The sequence below is a fragment of the Staurois parvus genome, unplaced genomic scaffold (genome assembly GCF_062004578.1).
Source record: "Staurois parvus isolate SC_StPar_1 unplaced genomic scaffold, SC_StPar_1.0 ptg000324l, whole genome shotgun sequence".
Lineage (NCBI taxonomy): Eukaryota > Metazoa > Chordata > Amphibia > Anura > Ranidae > Staurois > Staurois parvus.
Window position 1 is genome coordinate 1,647,214 of NW_028318120.1, and position 18,941 is coordinate 1,666,154.

General features: G+C 43.2%; 1 protein-coding gene across 2 annotated transcripts in view; it reads right to left on the reverse strand.

The window, feature by feature from the left end:
- ASMT (acetylserotonin O-methyltransferase) overlaps positions 1-18,941 on the reverse strand; it is a 91,361-nt gene that overhangs the window by 51,532 nt on the left and 20,888 nt on the right. Inside the window, exons 1-3 of one of the 2 annotated variants that reach the window (XM_089683844.1) lie at positions 15,247-15,404; positions 4,671-4,845; positions 1,625-1,754 (exon numbers count right to left, since the gene is read on the reverse strand). In XM_089683844.1, the coding sequence (XP_089539970.1) occupies positions 1,625-1,754; positions 4,671-4,845; positions 15,247-15,372 (431 nt within the window). In that variant the 5' untranslated portion in view covers positions 15,373-15,404. Of the gene's footprint in view, positions 1-1,624; positions 1,755-4,670; positions 4,846-15,246; positions 15,405-18,941 lie in introns of those variants that run through there. The other variant, XM_089683845.1, reaches the window with a different exon arrangement.

Below are 18,941 nucleotides of genomic sequence, written 5' to 3' on the forward strand. Positions count from 1 at the left end.
TTGCTCAGGCCCTTTGAGGAGGCCACGCTATTCGTGAGTCGGCAGGACTATGGGATGAATGAGGTCAAATCGGCCATGGGCCCCCGTACCGCCTGTTCACGCTGATGCTGGTCCCACAGTGTGACCTGGGTCCCTGTACGGCCTTCCATTGCTTCCACTCTGCCATGTGCCACTTTGAAATCTCCTCACACTCCTGCGGTTGTCCATTTTGTCATAGGTTGCTGGCAGATTACAGGCCTTCCATAGGTGCCACCAAGCCCCATATCGGCCATGGGCCCCCGTACCGCCTGGTCACGCTGCTGCTGGGCCCATAGTGTGACCTGGGTCCCTGTACCGCCTCCCATTGCTCCCACTCTGCCATGTGCCACTTTCAGGTCTCCTCACGCTCCTGCTGGTTTCCATTTTGTCATAGGTTGCTGTATGGCCTCCCATTGCTGCTGCCTCCACCGCCACACTGTGGCTCCAAACACTGGTTTTGGCCCCGTGACTGGCCAAAGGAGTGAAGTGTGCAGTGATTCTAAGATCGACGGCACTCATCTGCATGTCATACTGACAGACAGTATTATTTCTCTTCCCCAGCAGACTCCAAGGGCATTTAAATTAAAGGTACAGTGTTCTGCACTAATATTAAGTCTCTCTGAAGCCTAGAAACACCCTTTTTTAAGTTAAATTCACAGCGAATTTATTCGACTCGAATCGAATATTGTCCACGAATTCGCCGAATCAGTCGAATCGAATTTTTCATTTCTTCGCTCATCTCTAATCCTCACCATTGTGACGCCATACAATTTTGAAGCCATCTGTTCCAAAAACATTTATCTTGGTCTCATCACTCCAGGGTACAGAGTCCCAGTAGTCTTCTTTTTCAGCAGGGATCCTGGCAAATTCTAGGCTGGCTTGTTTGTGCATGGGCTTTAGAAGAGGCTTCTTTCGTGGACAACACCCATGTATGCCATTCCTTTACAATGTACTTTGTATTGTGTCATAAGAAACAATCACCCCAGTTTGACTTTCTACTTCTTTAGCTAACTGCAGTGAACTTGCATGGTGATTTTCCTCAACCCTTCTCATCAGAAGACACTCCTATTGGGATGTTAACTTCCATGGACGGCCTGGACGTCTCTGTGAGATGGTTGCAGTTCCATCTTTATTAAATTTTTTTATCACTTTTGCTACAGTATTCAGATAAGTAAAGCTTTGCTGATCTTCTTGTAGCCATCACATTTCTTGTGTAAAGAAATTATTTTCTTTCTCTGGGCCTTGTGACATTTCTCTTCCATATGGTGCTATTGCTGATAGCATGAAATAGGAAGGGGTTTTCTTTGTTAAGTAACACCCTTTTATAATAATCTGTCTACTGAACACCTGTTTAATGAATAATTAGACTCACCTGTACTAGCAATGGCCCACATTTGTGGGAGTATTTTGTAGTATAGTGTCCCATAGAAAATGTTGATTCTGAAAGTAAAAGTAAAGGTTTCTGACAAATCAATTGGGGTGTACCCATTTATGCTGAGCACTGTGTAATGAGCAATTTTAGCTGCCACATGGTACATAATTAATACATACATGGTAAAACAAACTATAACTTAAAAGAACTATGCATTCACTTTTAAGACTGTACCTTATAGCTTGGGGTAAGAATTGCCAGCATTTATATGTGGTGCTAGAGTAGTACATCATCATGTGATATAGGGACTTTGGGCTTGATTTGATCAGGTATACTGCAGAAACATCTGTGTTTGAATAATATGCTAAAAAAACAGAAAAAAATAGTGTTATTGTTTTAGGATCCACTTATCAGACATGTCAAACATAAAGCTAAATATGTGCAAATACCATAGTTTTAGTTGCAGCCACATTAAAGTCAAACTCCAAGTCAAACATATTTTTAGAAAAAGACAGAAAGGGTACAAATGGCCATAAATAGATCAAATCTTTCACAATTTAGCAGGGCCAGTTAAATTTCGATCCGTCTATAGGCAGGCTGGTTGTACTAAAGTCGATCCATTGAGCCTGTTGGCTTTTTTGCATGCAATTACTGTCGGCAGCTATAGCTGCTAGCAGTGATCATTGCGCTCTGCCAGCAGGGAATGCTCCCTGCCGGTTGAACACAATAGCGCTGCAAGAGGGATTGCATCATCGACACTGACTGTGTTGATGGGGAATCAAGTTCTGGTGGAAGGAAAGACATTTGTATAATCTATGGCTTGCCTTAGAACATCTGGGGGTTTTTTTCTGTGTTTTTTTTTTTGATCTCCAGTACTCTTTTGTGACAGAAAATCAGCAAGTATCAGTGAAAATCAGCAAGTATCACATGGGAGGAAAGAGAGTAAGTCATATGTTCCCCCATATCCAGAATTACTAGAGTTCTAGAGAAAGTACTTTGCTCCTGGATTCTGAACAGAGTCACGGGGAGTGGGTGGAGGAAAGGTCAATGTGCTGCTTGTAGGGCTGCAAATAAAGCAGCCCTGTTGCTTTTCCCTGCATGGGCAAAACACAAGTTTATTGCAATTATTATTCATACACTCAAGTCTTACATTTATCACTTTTAAATATTGGTGTTCTATATGCCTGTAATTCATTCTGTCATGTTTTGTGAACCTGCCTCGAACCAGACACAGGTATGTTTGGCTCATCCTTAAAATGAAGTAGTTGCACTGGGTTTATTGACACTTTAAGTTTACCTGTTATATTTTAAGTATGTCTCAGAGTGATTACAGTGGAACTTTACCCATAACAACTTGATAAAAAATAATGTTCTTTAGCAAGAAACATACATTGCTACCAAAATTAGTGTGTGCTGTAAATTGACTCCAGCATTGTACCTGTCTCTTCTTGCCGGAGGCTGCCATTTTGCTGAAGCCCAGAGCCCTGAGCAACAGTAAATCTTTAGGTTGTCAGTAGAACCGCCTCTAGTGGTTCTCATTTTCAGCACAATACCAAAAAATTAAGAGCAACTGAGCATATGCAGAGCAGGGGGAGGCAGTGTCTTACTGAATTTTAATTAGAATAGGCCAGTGGTGGCAAACCTATGGCATGTGTGCCACAGCGGGCACGCAGAGCCCTCTCTGTCGGCACGCGAGTCAAGTCACCCCACCATCACCCCAGCAGCTGAGCATCAGATAACAGCACACATAGATGCTATGCGCATGCTCGGAAAGGAGAAGTGGCGCTAGGCGATGACATCACGAGCCACAACTCATTTGCCGTGACTCGTTTTAGCTTTCGCATGGCCGGTCAGTGCGCTGCCAAGGATATATATATTGGACCGGCTGTGAGTTTTAATACATTCGTTTTTAGTAACACAAGATTTTAGCTTGTGCTGGTGGTCAGTGGAATATTACCCCCATGTGCTGGTGGCCAGTGGAACTTTGCCCCCTTAAGCTGGTGGTCAGTGGAACTTTTCCCCCTTGTGCAGGTGGTCAGTGGAACTATGTTCCTTGTGCTGACGGTCAGTGGAACTTTGCCCCCTTGTGCTGGTGATCATTAAACTTTGCCCCCTTGTGCTAGTGGTTAATGGAACTATGCCCCCTTGTGCTGGTGGTCAGTGGAACTTGTCCCTATTTTTCTGGTGGTCAGTGGAACTTTGCCCCTTTGTGCTGGTGGTCAGTGGAACTTTTCCCCCTTTTGCTGGTGGACAGTGAAGCTTTGCCCCCTTGTGCTGGTGGTCAGTGGAACTTTGTCCCCTTCTGTTAGTGATCAGTGGAACTTTGCCCTTTTGTGCTGGTGGTCAGTGGAAGCTCTGTTATTATGTTTTTCTTTTAAGACAAAAGATGTTAATGTATGGGTTGTTTTTTTCTAAACTAAAGCCTCAGTATTCAGGTTTAATTGCAGTGTTGGCACTTTGCGATAAATAAGTGGGTTGTGGGTTGCAGTTTGGGCACTCGGTCTCTAAAAGGTTCGCCATCACTGGCCTATACCAATATTTCCCAAAGTGAGCAATACCACCCCCTGGGGGCACTGGAAGGATCCAGGGGGGCGGTAGTAGCCTCAGATGCAATTTGAAAAACAAGAGGGTGGTGGAAGCATAATGAAAGGAGAGAAGAAAATTGTATCTGTTCAGAAATATAGTTAAAGTTGCATAATGCAAGTTATTACCAATCAGTGTTAAAGTCCACTGACAAGTCTTAAAGTTGAATTCTTGCCAGAAAAAAGTAATGATCCCTTGTAGTGGGGCTATGCTTGCACTGCAAGGCTTAAGCGCTCATTTTGACCAGGGGAGAGGAGAAACCCTTATATTTACCTTATCTTTCATTCCTCTGGCAAATGGCTCTCCTCCATGATTCAGCAGCGGAATGTTCCTGATGACCTCACATCCAGAGCAGAGCTATGGATGCTACCTGACATCAGGCTCAAGACCACTAGAGGACAGGGTGCAGGAGCTGCAGGAACCACTCTTGTGAGGAGAGAATGGAAGATTGGATAAGTATATCTCCATATATTCTCCTTTTTCTAGATTTCCAGGGGGGCATGGATTCACTTTCTTCTGAAAAATCTAAACTAAAGTACAGTAAAAAGGTAGGTACACCCAGAATGCAGTTCAAGTCAATTCTTACAATATTTATAAAAATCCTAAAAAAATGAAAAAAAAAAAGATTTAACAACTAATTATAATAGACCAACATATTATACCTCTTCAAAACAAAAGTTAAATCCATACATCTTACCTTCCAAGTTTTTCATTTCTACTTTTAGGAGTTTCAGTCCAGCACAGGCACTGAGTAAGCGTTCTGTGCCATCTACGCTGGCACACAAATGAGAAGCAATGGCCGCTGCTGACAAGGGCTCCCCAACATCATGTAGTATGTCAAAAATTCCCAACTCACATGCTGTAAACATGGTCTACAAGGAAAAGACAGTTTATATTGTGTTTGTACTGATCATTTGCAAAAGTAAGGCAAATATATAGCAAATAATAGCTCTTACCAAGAATTATTCTGTGTGTCAATTTTAAAGAAACTTCTACTAATAGAGATAATGACTGCCTTGGATGATCTTGTGAAAATCCTAATTGCCTTTGAAAATCTTTGACCTTTGGAGTCCTTGAAAAACTTGCTGGTGAAGACAGAAGAAAGCTACAATTCCTGATCTGCTTTTTTTTCCAGCTCAATGGGGTTTGCAAGGGAATGTGAATTATAATGTAAACCTAGGCAACTGTCAGAGAGCTTCCTAGGCTACACACTTAGCCAGAGCACTCAAGGTACATCTTAATGCACTCAGGGTATTCTCACAGTGGGGAGGTATAAAGTTGGCCAGACACCAATCAGTTTTTTGTGTTTTTTTTGATCAGCCAATGAGCTGATCGAAAAATACTGAGCGGATTCTCACATCCACACAATGGAGGCAGACAGGGGAATCCTCTCCACTGCGTCACCATATTCTGTCAATGGGGACATCTGCTGCAGCGCTGGTCAAAGTAACATTTTCCAATAATTTTCCCTGCTGACCCTCATTCACTCCTCCCTTCCCCTGCTCTCCTTAGCATTTTTTTACATTAAAAAAATACTGTTCATACCATCTTTTGCATTTTCTTTTATTGTGCTTGAAAGTTTTTGCAGTACAAACAATAAAAAAATGTACACCCCCAGTGTATAAAAGCCTTAATGTGTCTGGAAATAATTTTGCCATGCTTTGTACTGGAAACATGATTCTGGTGTTCAAATAAATCATTGAGCAGTAAAGCAATCTGGGGAAAAAAAAGTGTATTTTTTTTCTATTATTACCATTAACTCCTTTACACTGACCGTACGCATACATGTGACCTCACAGAAGTGGGTCTTTATCCATGGGGCCACATATATGCATCTCTTTTTGTGCTGGGAGTGTGCCACACAGCGCCATTGCAGCATGGAGACTGGGCTTTCACCAAGAGCCCAGTCTCCTTCTAAAGATCGGGACCTGGGACTCCCGGTTTCAGGTCCCTGATCACTATAAGGGGGCTTGGGTGTTGTCCAGAATGCCTACACATACAGAACTGAGGTGCTTAGACAGCTGTCAGATGAGAGTACTTACCTTAAACTGAGAAGGGATCTGTAAGCCGTGTACCAGGGTGGGCTCCCCAGGTACAGTGAAGTCACGAACGAGGAAAGCAACCCCAACACCAGCTTTTGCCACAACAGAATTTTACTTAGATGTGGCAAGTAAACACAGCCACAAATGCTGGGAACATACAATAAATTTACATACACCCAGCCCAAAGGATGAGACCCTTGTGCTGCACAGCACGGCGCCTTCTGATGGATGAAGGTAGAAAGTGAAGTAATTTACCTACTGGCGGGCACAACTAAGCTGCCACACCTTACCTGTTATTACCCTAAAAGAGCAAGAATCAGTGTATGGGTGTATGGTATGGGCTAGCCTGCGGTGCAGCACAACAGCTTACAATCTTACACAAATCTACAGTATTCCCCCTCCCATAACTGGTCCTGTAACACGTGCCTGAGTATTCCTTCTGAGCAAAACGCCAGTCTGGCTTGAGTTTGTAGGATTTTATCAGTTCTCCAATGTGAAATGTCACTTTAAGTGGTGGAGTCCTTCCAATAATCAGAAAACAACACTTGCAGCCTGACACAAACAGAGACCCTAACTAACTAACTATCGGTCTGGACTCAGTCTCTGGGCGCCAACACTGAAATGAGGTGCGTGCGCGATCTTACCGACCCGGGTCTGTTTTGCATCCGCTGGTGACTCTGAACAGAACAAATGTTGCTTAGTTCCTCTGCTCTCATCAGCCTTCCTGGCAGCAATCTCTGGTTAGTGAGGGACTCTTTCACACCTGGATGTCATCGGATTCTCAGCTCACACGGCCCCTGCATTCAGCATCGGCCAAAACATGGCTCCTGCATTCAGCATCGTCCAAAACATGGCGGCAGTCTCCTCTTCCTGTTCACTAAAAACCCCAACTCTGTGTGAAAACCCCACCTCTTCATGAATATACAAATATCTATGCAGTCTGAGCCTGTATTAGAAAAACAGTGACATCTTGTGGCTAAACCGCAGAATGTCATTCAAAACATCGATTTACTCCACACCATAATTTACTGCACACAAACAGTGTTCAAACAATGAGAGCGGTTTTCCCCATCTCACAGATCCTACCAAAGAGTTTAAATGTGTACTCACTTCACTTATCCAGAAGGGTGTCCAATTGGGTATTCTATCCAAACATGAAAGTGAAGCACTTGTTCCAGAATCTCCTGTTGTCCCAATATTTTACCATCTACCTAAGACACATAAGGGGTTGGACCCCTTAATGGGTAGACCCATTGTAGCCGGTATTGGATCCCTGAATGAAAGAATTGGACAATGGTTGGATTTCCAGCTACATTCTACAGTGGTGGGACTTCCCAGCTATCGTTGTGATACCAACCATTTGTTGAACCTGTGTCGGGAGGCTAAATGGAGGGATGGAGATAGGTGGGTCACATGTGTTGTAGCGAGCCTATATTCATCCATCCCCAATACTTTGGGGTTTAGGGCTGTTTCCTTCTTTTTAGATTTGTGTGGATTATATTCCCGCATACAGAGGGAATTCATTTTGGAATGTCTTGAATACCTACTATCACACAACTACTTTTTTTTGTTGGTGTTTTTTTACCTCCAACAATGTGGGGCGGTGATGGGTGCCAGTTTTTCACCCTCTCTCACCAACCTCTATAAGGGTTGGTGGGAGAGGGTGAAGATATTTGGACCTGGCAACCCGTTCTGTCCCTACATCCAATTTTTCAGGCGCTACATAGCTGATTTGATCTTCATCTGTTCCGGTGATTTCGGGGATTTGTAAGGTTTTTTGTAGTATCTTAATGACAATTAACTTAACCTCGGCTTCACTAGACAGCTGAGTGATCATAGTATTAATTTCTTGGATGTCACACTGAGGGGTTGTGAGGGTGCAGTTGTCACCAGTTTGTATAGGAACCCCTTATCAGGCAATAGCATTCTAAGAGCTGACTCAGGACATCCCAAACACACATTTAGAGGGATTCCTGTGGGACAGTTCCTACGATTGTGTAGGATTTGTAATAAGGATGAAGATTTCAATAGAGAGGTGACGCACATGAGGGATCGCTTTTTACAGAGAGGTTATCTGGCGCCCATGATAGATTGTGCTGTCGGTATAGCTAACAATATTGACAGGAACAACTTATTAATAACAAAAGAGAGGTTTAGTTCCAGGCAGGGGCCACCAGTTGTCTCCACTGCTTTCAGCCTAGAGTTTGGGAGGATTAAAGGGATCATTGAGCACTATTTTCCCATACTTCTGAGTGATGACATATTTGCACAAATATTGTCCCACGGTACTAAAATTTGCACCAACTTTGGGCAATACTCTGTCCTCTAGCTATTTCTCCTCCTAGAAAACCTCAGAGAACATGGCTGAGTTTTAAGGGTAACTATAGGTGTGGTATAGCTGGCTGTCCCTGTTGCTCCTGTATTAGGAAAGGAGAGGAATGTAGATCCACGGTTAGTGGCAAGGTTTACAGGATCAAGAACGTCATCAACTGTAATACTAAGTATCTAATATATTGGATCACCAGTAGAAGTTGTCAAGTACAATATGTTGGTAGGACAACTGGGAGGCTACAAGATCCCCTCAATGATCATGTTTATGACATAGAAAAGAATCATTCTACCAATTTCACTAATCATTTTAACAGTGCTCATGGAGGTGACCTTAGTGCTTTGAGCATACAGGGCATTGAGAGGGTGGACAGGTCTCCTAGGGGTGCAGATGGCTTTATATGGTAAATTACTGCAAGCAATATCCATCTGTAATATCTCTTATGCCATGTATGAATGCTAATTCACCCCACACTGCTTTATGGTAATCTATACTGCTTTTAAAATCCAACTCTAACTGAAGCTGATTCATAACTATCAATGTTCTTATTGTTCATTCTTACTGCTTCAAAAATCTTTAACTGTGGTCCATATTACTGTGGTGTTTATGTTGCTCTTATTGTCTAACCAAAATTTATGAGCTAATCCTAATCTTAACAACTCTGCCCTCCTGCTCTCTTGTTGTCTCTTGTAGTCCTCCTTTGTAGTGAGAAGTTTGCCCTGCTAGCCATGTGTCTCTGCTATGCATTCCTAATTGATTATTTGGCAATACCCCCACCCAACTCAGTATAAATTTAGGCCTTCCTTAGGGGCAGCACAGCCAGGGTAGTATTGGCAACTATCATCTTGGATAAATTATTGATCTTGGATTAAGTATTGAGCATTGCACTTCAGCTCTGCACTCAGCGAATGCACAAAGTGAGAAGCAGACAACTTCAAATACTAATCAGACTAAAGGTGACCTTTTCCCCATCCAGCTCTTTCAGCTCTTATCCAGTCTGCTTCATCTCCACTCTGTAATATGCACTCCCTACTCCTCCTTCTCACAGTTGTGTCCTCTCTCTTCAAACTCTATCTCCTTCACCCCTCTTCTCCACCCCACAGCTTATATATATCACCCTAACTCCTTTCTTCACCTTACTACTGTACTCATCAACTCCAGCTAATTCTGAACCCAAACACTAATAAAACCTCCAGGACCTAGAACCAGCCCCCCTTTTCCTGTGCCTTCTGGAATGCCCGCTCTGTCTGTAACAAGCTCACCTCTGTCCATGACCTTTTTATCACAAACTCCTTTAACTTGCTTGCAATTATGGAAACCTGGCTTTATGAATCTGACCTTTCCTCTCCTGCTGCCCTCTCCCATGGTGGTCTCCTCTGGACTCACTCTCCCAGGCCTAGTGGACGGAAATTAAGTGGAGTTGGAATCCTCCTATCTCCTCAAAGCACTTTTCAGGTCCTTCATTCACCTCCCTCTCTGTCCCTCTCATTTGAAGTTCACTGTATTTGTCTGTTCTCTCCAGTTTCTTTAAGAATTGCTGTGATCTATCGGCCTCCTGGAACGGTATCAAGCTTCCTTGATGACTTCTCTGCCTAGCTGCCTTACTTTCTCTCTTCTGAAATTCCCACTGTCATTCTTGGTGACTTCAACATCCCTGTTAATCTTAACACTCCTGCTGCCTCTAAATGTCTGATCCTAACCACTTCTTTTGACCTAAAACAATGGACACATGCTTCTACTCACTCGAATGGTAACTGCCTTGACGTTGTATTCTCCTACCTATGCACTCCTTGCAAACTCACTAACTGTCCTTTTCCTCTCTCTGATCACTCCCTTATAAGCTTCACTCTCTCCTTGGCTTCCTCCTCGTCTTCCAACTATCAAACAGTTACCCGTAGAAACCTTCGTTATCTTAACCCTTCTCTTCTTTTTTGGCAACAGAATCTTAGCTCTTTGCTGCTCCAACCTGGCCACTTCTGTCTACAATAGTTCACTGTCATGCACCCTGGACACATTGGCCCCCCTCACTACACACAGAATTAGGCCCCAACCTCTACAGCCCTGGCAAACAGACAATAGCAGATGCCTCAAAAAACATAGCCATGCTCTGGAGCGTTTATGGCGTAAGACTAAGACCCAGTAGGACTTCGACCAATATAAATCTGCCCTTCAAAAATACAATTCTTGTCTCCACACTGCCAAACAGACCTATTTTATCACTCTCATTAACACCCTCTCACGCAATCCACGTCAACTCTTTTCTACCTTTAACTCTCTACTTCGTCCTTCTTTACCTCCACCAACTAACTCACTCACTGCCCAGGAGATTGCTAACCACTTCAGAAATAAGATTGCTACAATTTGTGACTAGATCTCCACTGTACAGACATCTCCTTGTCCACCTGCAAAATCTATATTTCCCTTGTTTAACCCAGATACTATAGAGGAGGTTGGTAAACTGTTTTCTAAAGCCAACCTAACCACCTGCCCCCTGAACCCTGTTCCCTCGCAAATACTTCGGTCACCCTCTGGCTTTATTATTCATTCTTTAACTCATATCTTCAATCTCTCCCATTCTACTGGCATCTTCCTCAACTCTCTAAAACATGCGCTAGTCACCCCCATACTTAAAAAAGCCTCACCGGACCTCACCAATCTTACCAACCTAAAACCTATCTCCTTACTCCCTTTTGCCTCCAAACTCCTTGAACATCCAGTCTACAACCGGCTGAGCTGCCACCTTATTGAGAATAACCTTCTCAATTCCCTTCAGTCTGGATTTCGCCCACAACACTCCACAGAAACTGCTCTTCTAAAACTCACAAACGACTTACTAACCACTAAAAACAATGGTCACTATTCGGTACTCTTGCTCTTGGACCTCTCCGCTGCCTTTGACACAGTTGACCACCCCCTACTCCTCAAAAAATTCTATTTACTTGGTCTCCGTGACTGTACTCTTCATTGGTTTGAATCTTACCTATCTCACCGCACCTTCAGTGTCACTTACAACTACTCTTCCTCCTCTCCTACTCCTCTTAATGTCGGGGTCCCCCAAGATTCTATCCTTGGACCTCTCCTATTCTTGATCTACACTTCTTCCTTGGGTCAGCTGATAGCTTCCCATGGTTTCCAATACCATTTCTATGCTGATGACACACAAATCTCTCTCTCTATTCTTCAGCTCACCCCATCAGTTTCCTCACGTATGACCGATTTACTAACAGACATATTAGACTGGATGTCACACCACTTCCTAAAACTCAATCTATCCAAAACTGAGCTCATAATATTTCCTCCCCCATGTGCCTCCTCCCCTGATTTCTTGGTCAGGATCAATCACACCACCCATCAATCCATCCCTGCATGCCAGGGTGCTAGGTGTAAGCCTGGATTCTGTACTATCCTTTCAGGCCCACATTCAATCCCTGTCCAAATCATGCCGCCTTAACTTCCTCAACATCTCCAGAATACGCCCCTTTTTAACCAATGATACCAGAAAGCTTCTAATTCACTCCCTGGTTATCTCTCGCCTCGACTACTGCAACTCTGTCCTCATTGGCTTACTTTTACATAGGCTATCCCCCCTCCAGTCCATCATGAATACTGCTGCCAGGCTCATCCATCTTGCCAACTGTTCAGTGTCTGCTACCCCTCTCTGCCAACCCCTCCACTGGCTTCCACTCACCCAACAAATAAAATTCAAAATACTAACAACAACTTACAAAGACAGCCACAACTCTGCCCACAGCTACTTCACCTACATGGTCTCAAAATATCAACCGAAATGCTCTCTGCGATCCTCCCATGACCTTCTGCTCTCTAGTTCCCCTGTCACCTCCTCCCATGCTCGCCTCCAGGACTTCTCCCGAGCTTCTCCCATCATATGGAACTCCCTACCCCAATCTGCCTGGCTGTCTCCTAATCTATCGTCCACAGCTATTACCTTTTATATCACTCAAGTCTTCCTCCTAGACTGTAAGCTCTAACAAGCAGGGCCCTCTGTTTCCTCTTGTACCAAATTGTATTGTAACTGTAATATCTACCTTCATTTTGTAAAGTGCTGCGCAAACTGTTGGCGCTATATAAATCCTATATAATAATAATAATAAAGATTGCTGTGCAAACGTGAAATCTTTTGGATTTCTTTATTTTTGTACATCTATTCTTAATGGTTTGAATTTTGAATTGGATCTTACCCATTTTTAGCTGTATATTTCTTACTATTACAATCACTTACTACCAAAAAGCAACAGAAAATCATTTTGCTGCCCCTGATGACTGCAGTGATTCCACATATGTGTATGTTATTTGTTATTTTGTACTTGTATTATGGCCCGGAGACAATAGTGCACATTTTGCTTTTTTCTTTTTTTTTATTTCCTACCTAAAACATACTGACACGGACACTAATTTTAGAAAATCCTTTTTTTAAAGAAAACATTCTACCCAAAATATACTGTCTTTGGCCTTGACCTTTGACCCTTACCTTAACCTTAACACTAACCCAGGCACTGACCTAGATCAAACCTTGATCTAGCTATTTTTTCTTTCTTTTTTTTTTCACTTTTGTTTGTTTTTATATCTTTCTATCTTACAAGCAGAGAAAGATACAATGTGTCTTTCTCATTTAGAAAAGGAAGTGGACATGGGGTGAGCTCACAGTGACTGATCACTGTAATAGCCGATCAGAGGCTATCACAGCGATCAGGGATGAGAACAAAGGACGTCCAATCCTTGCCCAGCCATAGCCTCACCCCCCTCCCTCTCTGATGTAATTATGTTTTACCAGCTTTGTGAATATGTGTTTATTTGACTACATGCGTTTATTTGGTGCTGATCTTTTTTGATTACTTTCTGTGTCTCTGCCCGTTCCATCGCCTTATTGGCCTTTTTGGTTTTTATTATATCTGGGATGGTGAGGATAGGACTAGAGACTTTGTTATTGATCTGAGGCATATCTATTTTTATAATTTGTATATCTTCTTATTTGGGATAGACCAATATGCATACATTTATACATGATGTGGTATTTTCTTAATGGTATGTTGTTTTTTGTTTCTTCTTCCCATACAACTTTATGTTCATTTTTATTTTTGCCATCTCCATTGTGCAACGTGGGAATTCCTGCACATATCCTATGGTTGGTGCGTTGGATTTTATGCGTTGCACTTTGGGGATGTTAAAATTGTTGTTTGTTGCAGAACTGTCTTTACCTTTAAATTGGTTTGGTGTAGCAAGAGGTGGACAAGGTGTTGATCAGGAGGAACAGCTGTTCCTGGTGCTTAAAACCAACACTTTGTACATGGGTCCACTGGGTAATGAACAAGCACTGTCTTTAGCGTGAAACATGTTTACCTGGCAGTTCCTCACTGTATTTCCACTGTCTGTATTGGTTTTATCTTGATTCAGTGAAGTGGATTGTTTGGAGTGCAGCTGATTGGACATCCTTTGTTCTCATCCCTGATCGCTGTGATAGCCTCTGATCGGCTATTACAGTGATTAGTCACTGTGAGCCCACCCCATGTCTACTTCTTTTTCTAAATGAGAAAGACACATTGTATCTTTCTCTGCTTGTAAGATAGAAAGATATAAAAACATGTTTTCTTTAAAAAAAGGATTTTCTAAAATTAGTGTCAGTGTCAGTATGTTTTAGGTAGGAAATAAAAAAAAAAAAAAGCAAAATGTGCACTATTGTCTCCGGGCCATAATACAGGTACAAAACAACAAATAACATACACATATGTGGAATCACTGCAGTCATCAGGGGCAGCAAAATGATTTTCTGTTGCTTTTTGGTAGTAAGTGATTGTAATAGTAAGAAATATACTGCTAAATTTAAAAAAGGAGATATCTGTTACCATTTACCACAAAAAAAAGCTGAATTTGTGCATAAAAAATAAAAGCAGTATAATCCACCTGGCAACACCAAGTAGTTGCAATGATATGTACAGTTTTACTAACACGTGTCAATGTTGCAAAATTGTGTTTATGCATTAACATTTGTTTTACCCTCGGTCACTAAAGGGTTAATACCAAGTAGCTTAATATTTACCTTGACATATATGCTATAGGGTATAAACAAGAAACAGTCCCTGGGATTCAGAAAGGGCGGCAGACAGATTTTGTGAAAATGTCCTGTATTCATTTTAAAATTGGCGTAGAATGCACCAAATTTATGAACCTGTCTCTCTGTACACCAAAAGAGAGATGGTCTGAATAACTCCATTTTCATAAAATATAAACTGTCGGTATTTTATTTTTAATTCAGTGCATTCAGTGCGCCACAATGTATACGTGGCATGAGTTGCTGTCAGAACCAAAAGCATCACAGATGCTTTATGAATTCGGTGCACCACATTAACGAGAGGGATTAATGCCAAAAAAGTGGTGCAGCAGCTTTATTAAATTCCTCCCAAACTGTCAGTATTTTTAGTTGGAATTTGGCTCAGGTGTTGTGCCACAATGTAGAAGTGAAACAAATTAGAACTACCGGAATTTTACCCACGAGTCAATGTCAGAACCAAAACTGTTGCAGTTTTTTTTTTAATTAGGTGCAACACATTAACAAAAGCAATCAATGCCAGAAAAGTGGCACTGCAGCGTTACTGAAACCACGGTATGTTGAGTCCAGTCTATACATTCCAAATGTAGTAATATTTTTAGGAGGCCATTACTTCATATTACCACAGTATTTAGATCATATAAAACAACTACTAAACAAATAGTACTCTAAGGGGGGAATAATGTTCATGATTTCTGCTGTAAAACTAGTGTCTAATTGGCAATATGGAGCTGTTTAGTGTATGTATGTATAAAAGTCACAAACAAACAATAAACAATTAGGTACTAAAGTAAGAATAGTAACTATAAAGAAAGTACATTTTAAAGTCTATTATTACCTTTGAGACGAAAAAGCCATCCTTATATTCTACCAATAGCTTTGGATAGTCAAGATCAGAGGAGCTCATGTTGGTGTGAGATTCAGTGGCTTGGTCTGTCATCTGACTGTCAGCTGCTTTCTTCATGCATACACACTGTAATGCTATAGAGAACTAAGTTGGGCTTATACAGTTGATTCCATGCCTGAAGTAGTTTATGTCATATGATTCTTATCTCATGCATTTAACTAGTTCAAACCCGGGTCAATTGTGGCATTACTCAAATACATGTAAAAAGGAATGTTTTGTTTTGCTAGAAAATGACTTGGAACCCCCAAATATTATATATTTTTTGAAAGCAAAGGCCATGGAGAATAAATTGGCTGTTGTCATTTTTTATGTCGCACGATATTTGTGCAGCGGTTTTCAGGAAAAAATACACTTTAATAAATTTTAGTGCACACAAACACATTTTAATTCCCATGTTGTTACCCAATTGCAAATGACTCTGGAATGATGACAAACTAGGGTACTTAAATTTAATTACATTATTTGTAGGCAACACTTTAAAAGCCTTTTCAGATTACCAGTTTACAGTTAAACAGAAGGTCTAATGTTAGACTTTTTATCCTCACTCTGACGTTAATGGTTATATCCCACATTTGTGGGATCACCATTTACATATGCATGCGGGACTTACGTGTGCATTCATATTTGCCATGAAGACAGGGGGATAGGGTGCTTTCATTTTTTTGTCTAATTTATTATTTGTTTTAAAACTCTTCTCTGACCTCCAAAGCAGCCGATCAAACCAAAATGACTGACCGACTGCTTTACTATTTGGCAATGGCTAGTATACAAAAAGCTGAAACTGGAAGTGATAAAATTTGTGGTGCTTCCAGTTTCACACACCATAGAGAAGATTGGGGAATGGATATTCCTACTTATTCACTATGGTCAGCCAGCACAACAGGCCCCAGTGGCCCCGGGCTTCCTGGTGGGACAGGAAAGCCCATAAACAACAGTGTGGCAGCACTGGGGGGGGGGGGTAGGGGGGGAGCCTTCTGGTCCTTGAAAAAGTGATCGGCATATGTTTAGCAGCTCTGATCACTTTTAAAAAAAAAGCCCATCACCAGCTGAAAAGAATGACACTAGCATTGGTGGAACTACAAGGGTCACAATGATGACCTCGCCCATGCTCCTGGGGGCCCTGCAGCCTCCCTGTCACATTACCCTGACATCACTGAGCAGCTCTTTGGAGCTGCAGGCTGTGTGTGTCCACCCTCTCCAGTCCCTCCTCCTCACTCCTGCTTTCCCTCCCTCCTGCAGCCACTGCTTGGGCCAATCAATGTCAGGAGGGGAATACTTGGACATGTAGTGCAGAGGAAGGATTGCTGCACTGTACAGGACTATGAAAATTACATATCCCAATCAGCCATGGGACCCAGGAGAAGTTAATGAAGAGTTTTTTACGGAACTGCCCAGAAAATGTTCAGGGTCAGCAAGGGGACAAGGTCTGCCGCCTGCTGACTGACTGGGGAGGCCAGGCCGCAGGGACCTGAACCTGAGAACAGACCTGAGGCCAGAGGTCACTTCTTACAGGGCAGCATCACCGCACCAGCAGCACATGCCCCGCTGCCACAAGTGATTGGAAAGTTTGCCTATCACTGGCTTCCACCACTGCTAATAGAAGGCTATGGGGAGATACTGAGCATTCAGCTGTAAAATAGCAGTCATAGCTAATAAAATGAAGTGGTGGCACAACCGAGTATGAAAAAAGGCACCTAGGGAGAGTAAAAAAAAAATGGAGCATGGCAGACTTAGTTTGAGATTGACTACAAATGCCCACTGCTTCCAGCGGGAAAGTCATTCTAAAACTACACCTCCCAATGTGCTCTGTGCTGGTTCAGGTTACCCAGCAGCCTGGGCAGGGGATGTCATGTGACAGCTGTCTGCATGTGGAAGATGTTGGCAAGCTGCACATAACTTTGAGGCTGGATTCACACTTGTGTGGTGCGGTTTTGAAGGTCCATTTTCACAGCAAATTACAAAGCAGTTGTTCAGCGGTTCAGGGCCCATTCAGATGCGATTCAGGACAGGATTTGAAGAGAGAAATCTGTGCTGAAATAGTGTTCAAAAAAACTGATGGCATGTGTGATTCAGAAGCAGTTCACATAGAAGTCAACGAGCCTGAATTTGCTCCTGAGCTGGACCGCACTGCTCAGAAAACTGATAGGACTCTTTCTTAATTTGCACTGAATCTGCCCTCCAGCTGCACCAGACATACACTATGTTGCCAAAAGTATTGCAATGCCTGCCTTTACACACACATGAACTTTAATGGCATCCCAATCTTAGTCCATAGGGTTCAATATTGAGTTGGCCCACCCTTTGCAGCTAGAACAGCTGCAACTCTTCTGGGAAGGCTGTCCACAAGGTTAAGGAGTGTGTCTATGGGAATGTTTGACCATTCTTTCAGAAGCGTATTTGTTAGGTCAGGCACTGATGTCGGACGAGAAGGCCCGGTTCAGAGTCTCTGCTCCAATTCATCCCAAAGATATTCTATCGGGTTAAGGTCAGAAATCTGTGTATGCCAGTCAAGTTCCTCCCCCACAAACTCTCTCATCCATGTCTTATAGACCTTGCTATTTGCACTGGTGCTCAGTCATGTTGGAACAGGAAGGGGCCGTCCCCAAACTGTTTCCAGAAAGTTGGTGTCAAGGTCCTACCTTTTCCCTGAGGTTATGTTACTCCATGTGCTGGCGTCCATCTTGGATTTCGGCTGTGCATGGTTGGAATCCTTTTATGCCTTCTGGTCTCTGAGGTCCATCCCCCAGAGGGGTGTGGCTGATGACATATAAGCCTGTGGCCCGCATATGCTCTTTGCACTTGTGTCTTGTGTCTTGGTGTTGCTATTACTCTGTTCTGACTCTCGTGACTCTCCAGGTATCTGATTCGGCTTGTGACTCGACTATTCTTTGTATTCTCCTTTGATCTGACCCTCTGTTGCTGAACCTGGCTCGTGACCTGTGATTCTCGTCTGCTGTCCTGTACTGTTTTGTCCTGTTGTTGTTGACCCGGCCTGTCTGACTACTCTTTTGTCTCTTCCACCAGCTACACGCCATTGGCGGTGGCCATTACCGCAGCTGAGGTGTCTCGGGGGCCGCGACCTGGTTCCTGGCTGCGTCAAGTCCATCCCCACCATCAGGGGCCCTGGTGAAGGGCAGCCTGGGACTTAGACTCCGCGCCCTGAGGGACTTCGGTCTGTGGGTGGTGGTCGTCGTCAGCCAGTGCGTTACATTGTTAGGCCTGCCTGTCCGTTCCTCGGCCCCTGCCCTGACATTACACAAGTGCCATGAACCCTGACGGTGCAGGCACGCCTTCGCTCCCAACGCTAGTCGCCAGACTCGATCAACAGGATCACCTGTTGGATCAGTTTGCTCAGGCGTTGCAAACTCTGCTTGCACGCACTGCACACCTTGCTCCTGGTGCTATTAGGCCAGTAGTCACTCCGGTGGTCTCTCCCGCTGCTTTTCCGCCTATTGCGTCCACCACCTCGGCGGCTGCATCAGCGGCGCCCAGAGGTATGACTGGTTTTGCCCCTCTTCCACAGCGCTTTGGGGGTGAGCCGAGTCAGTGTCGTGGGTTCCTCAACCAGGTGGGTATTTATTTTGAACTGATACCCCACGCCTTTCCGTCTGAGAGGTCAAAGGTGG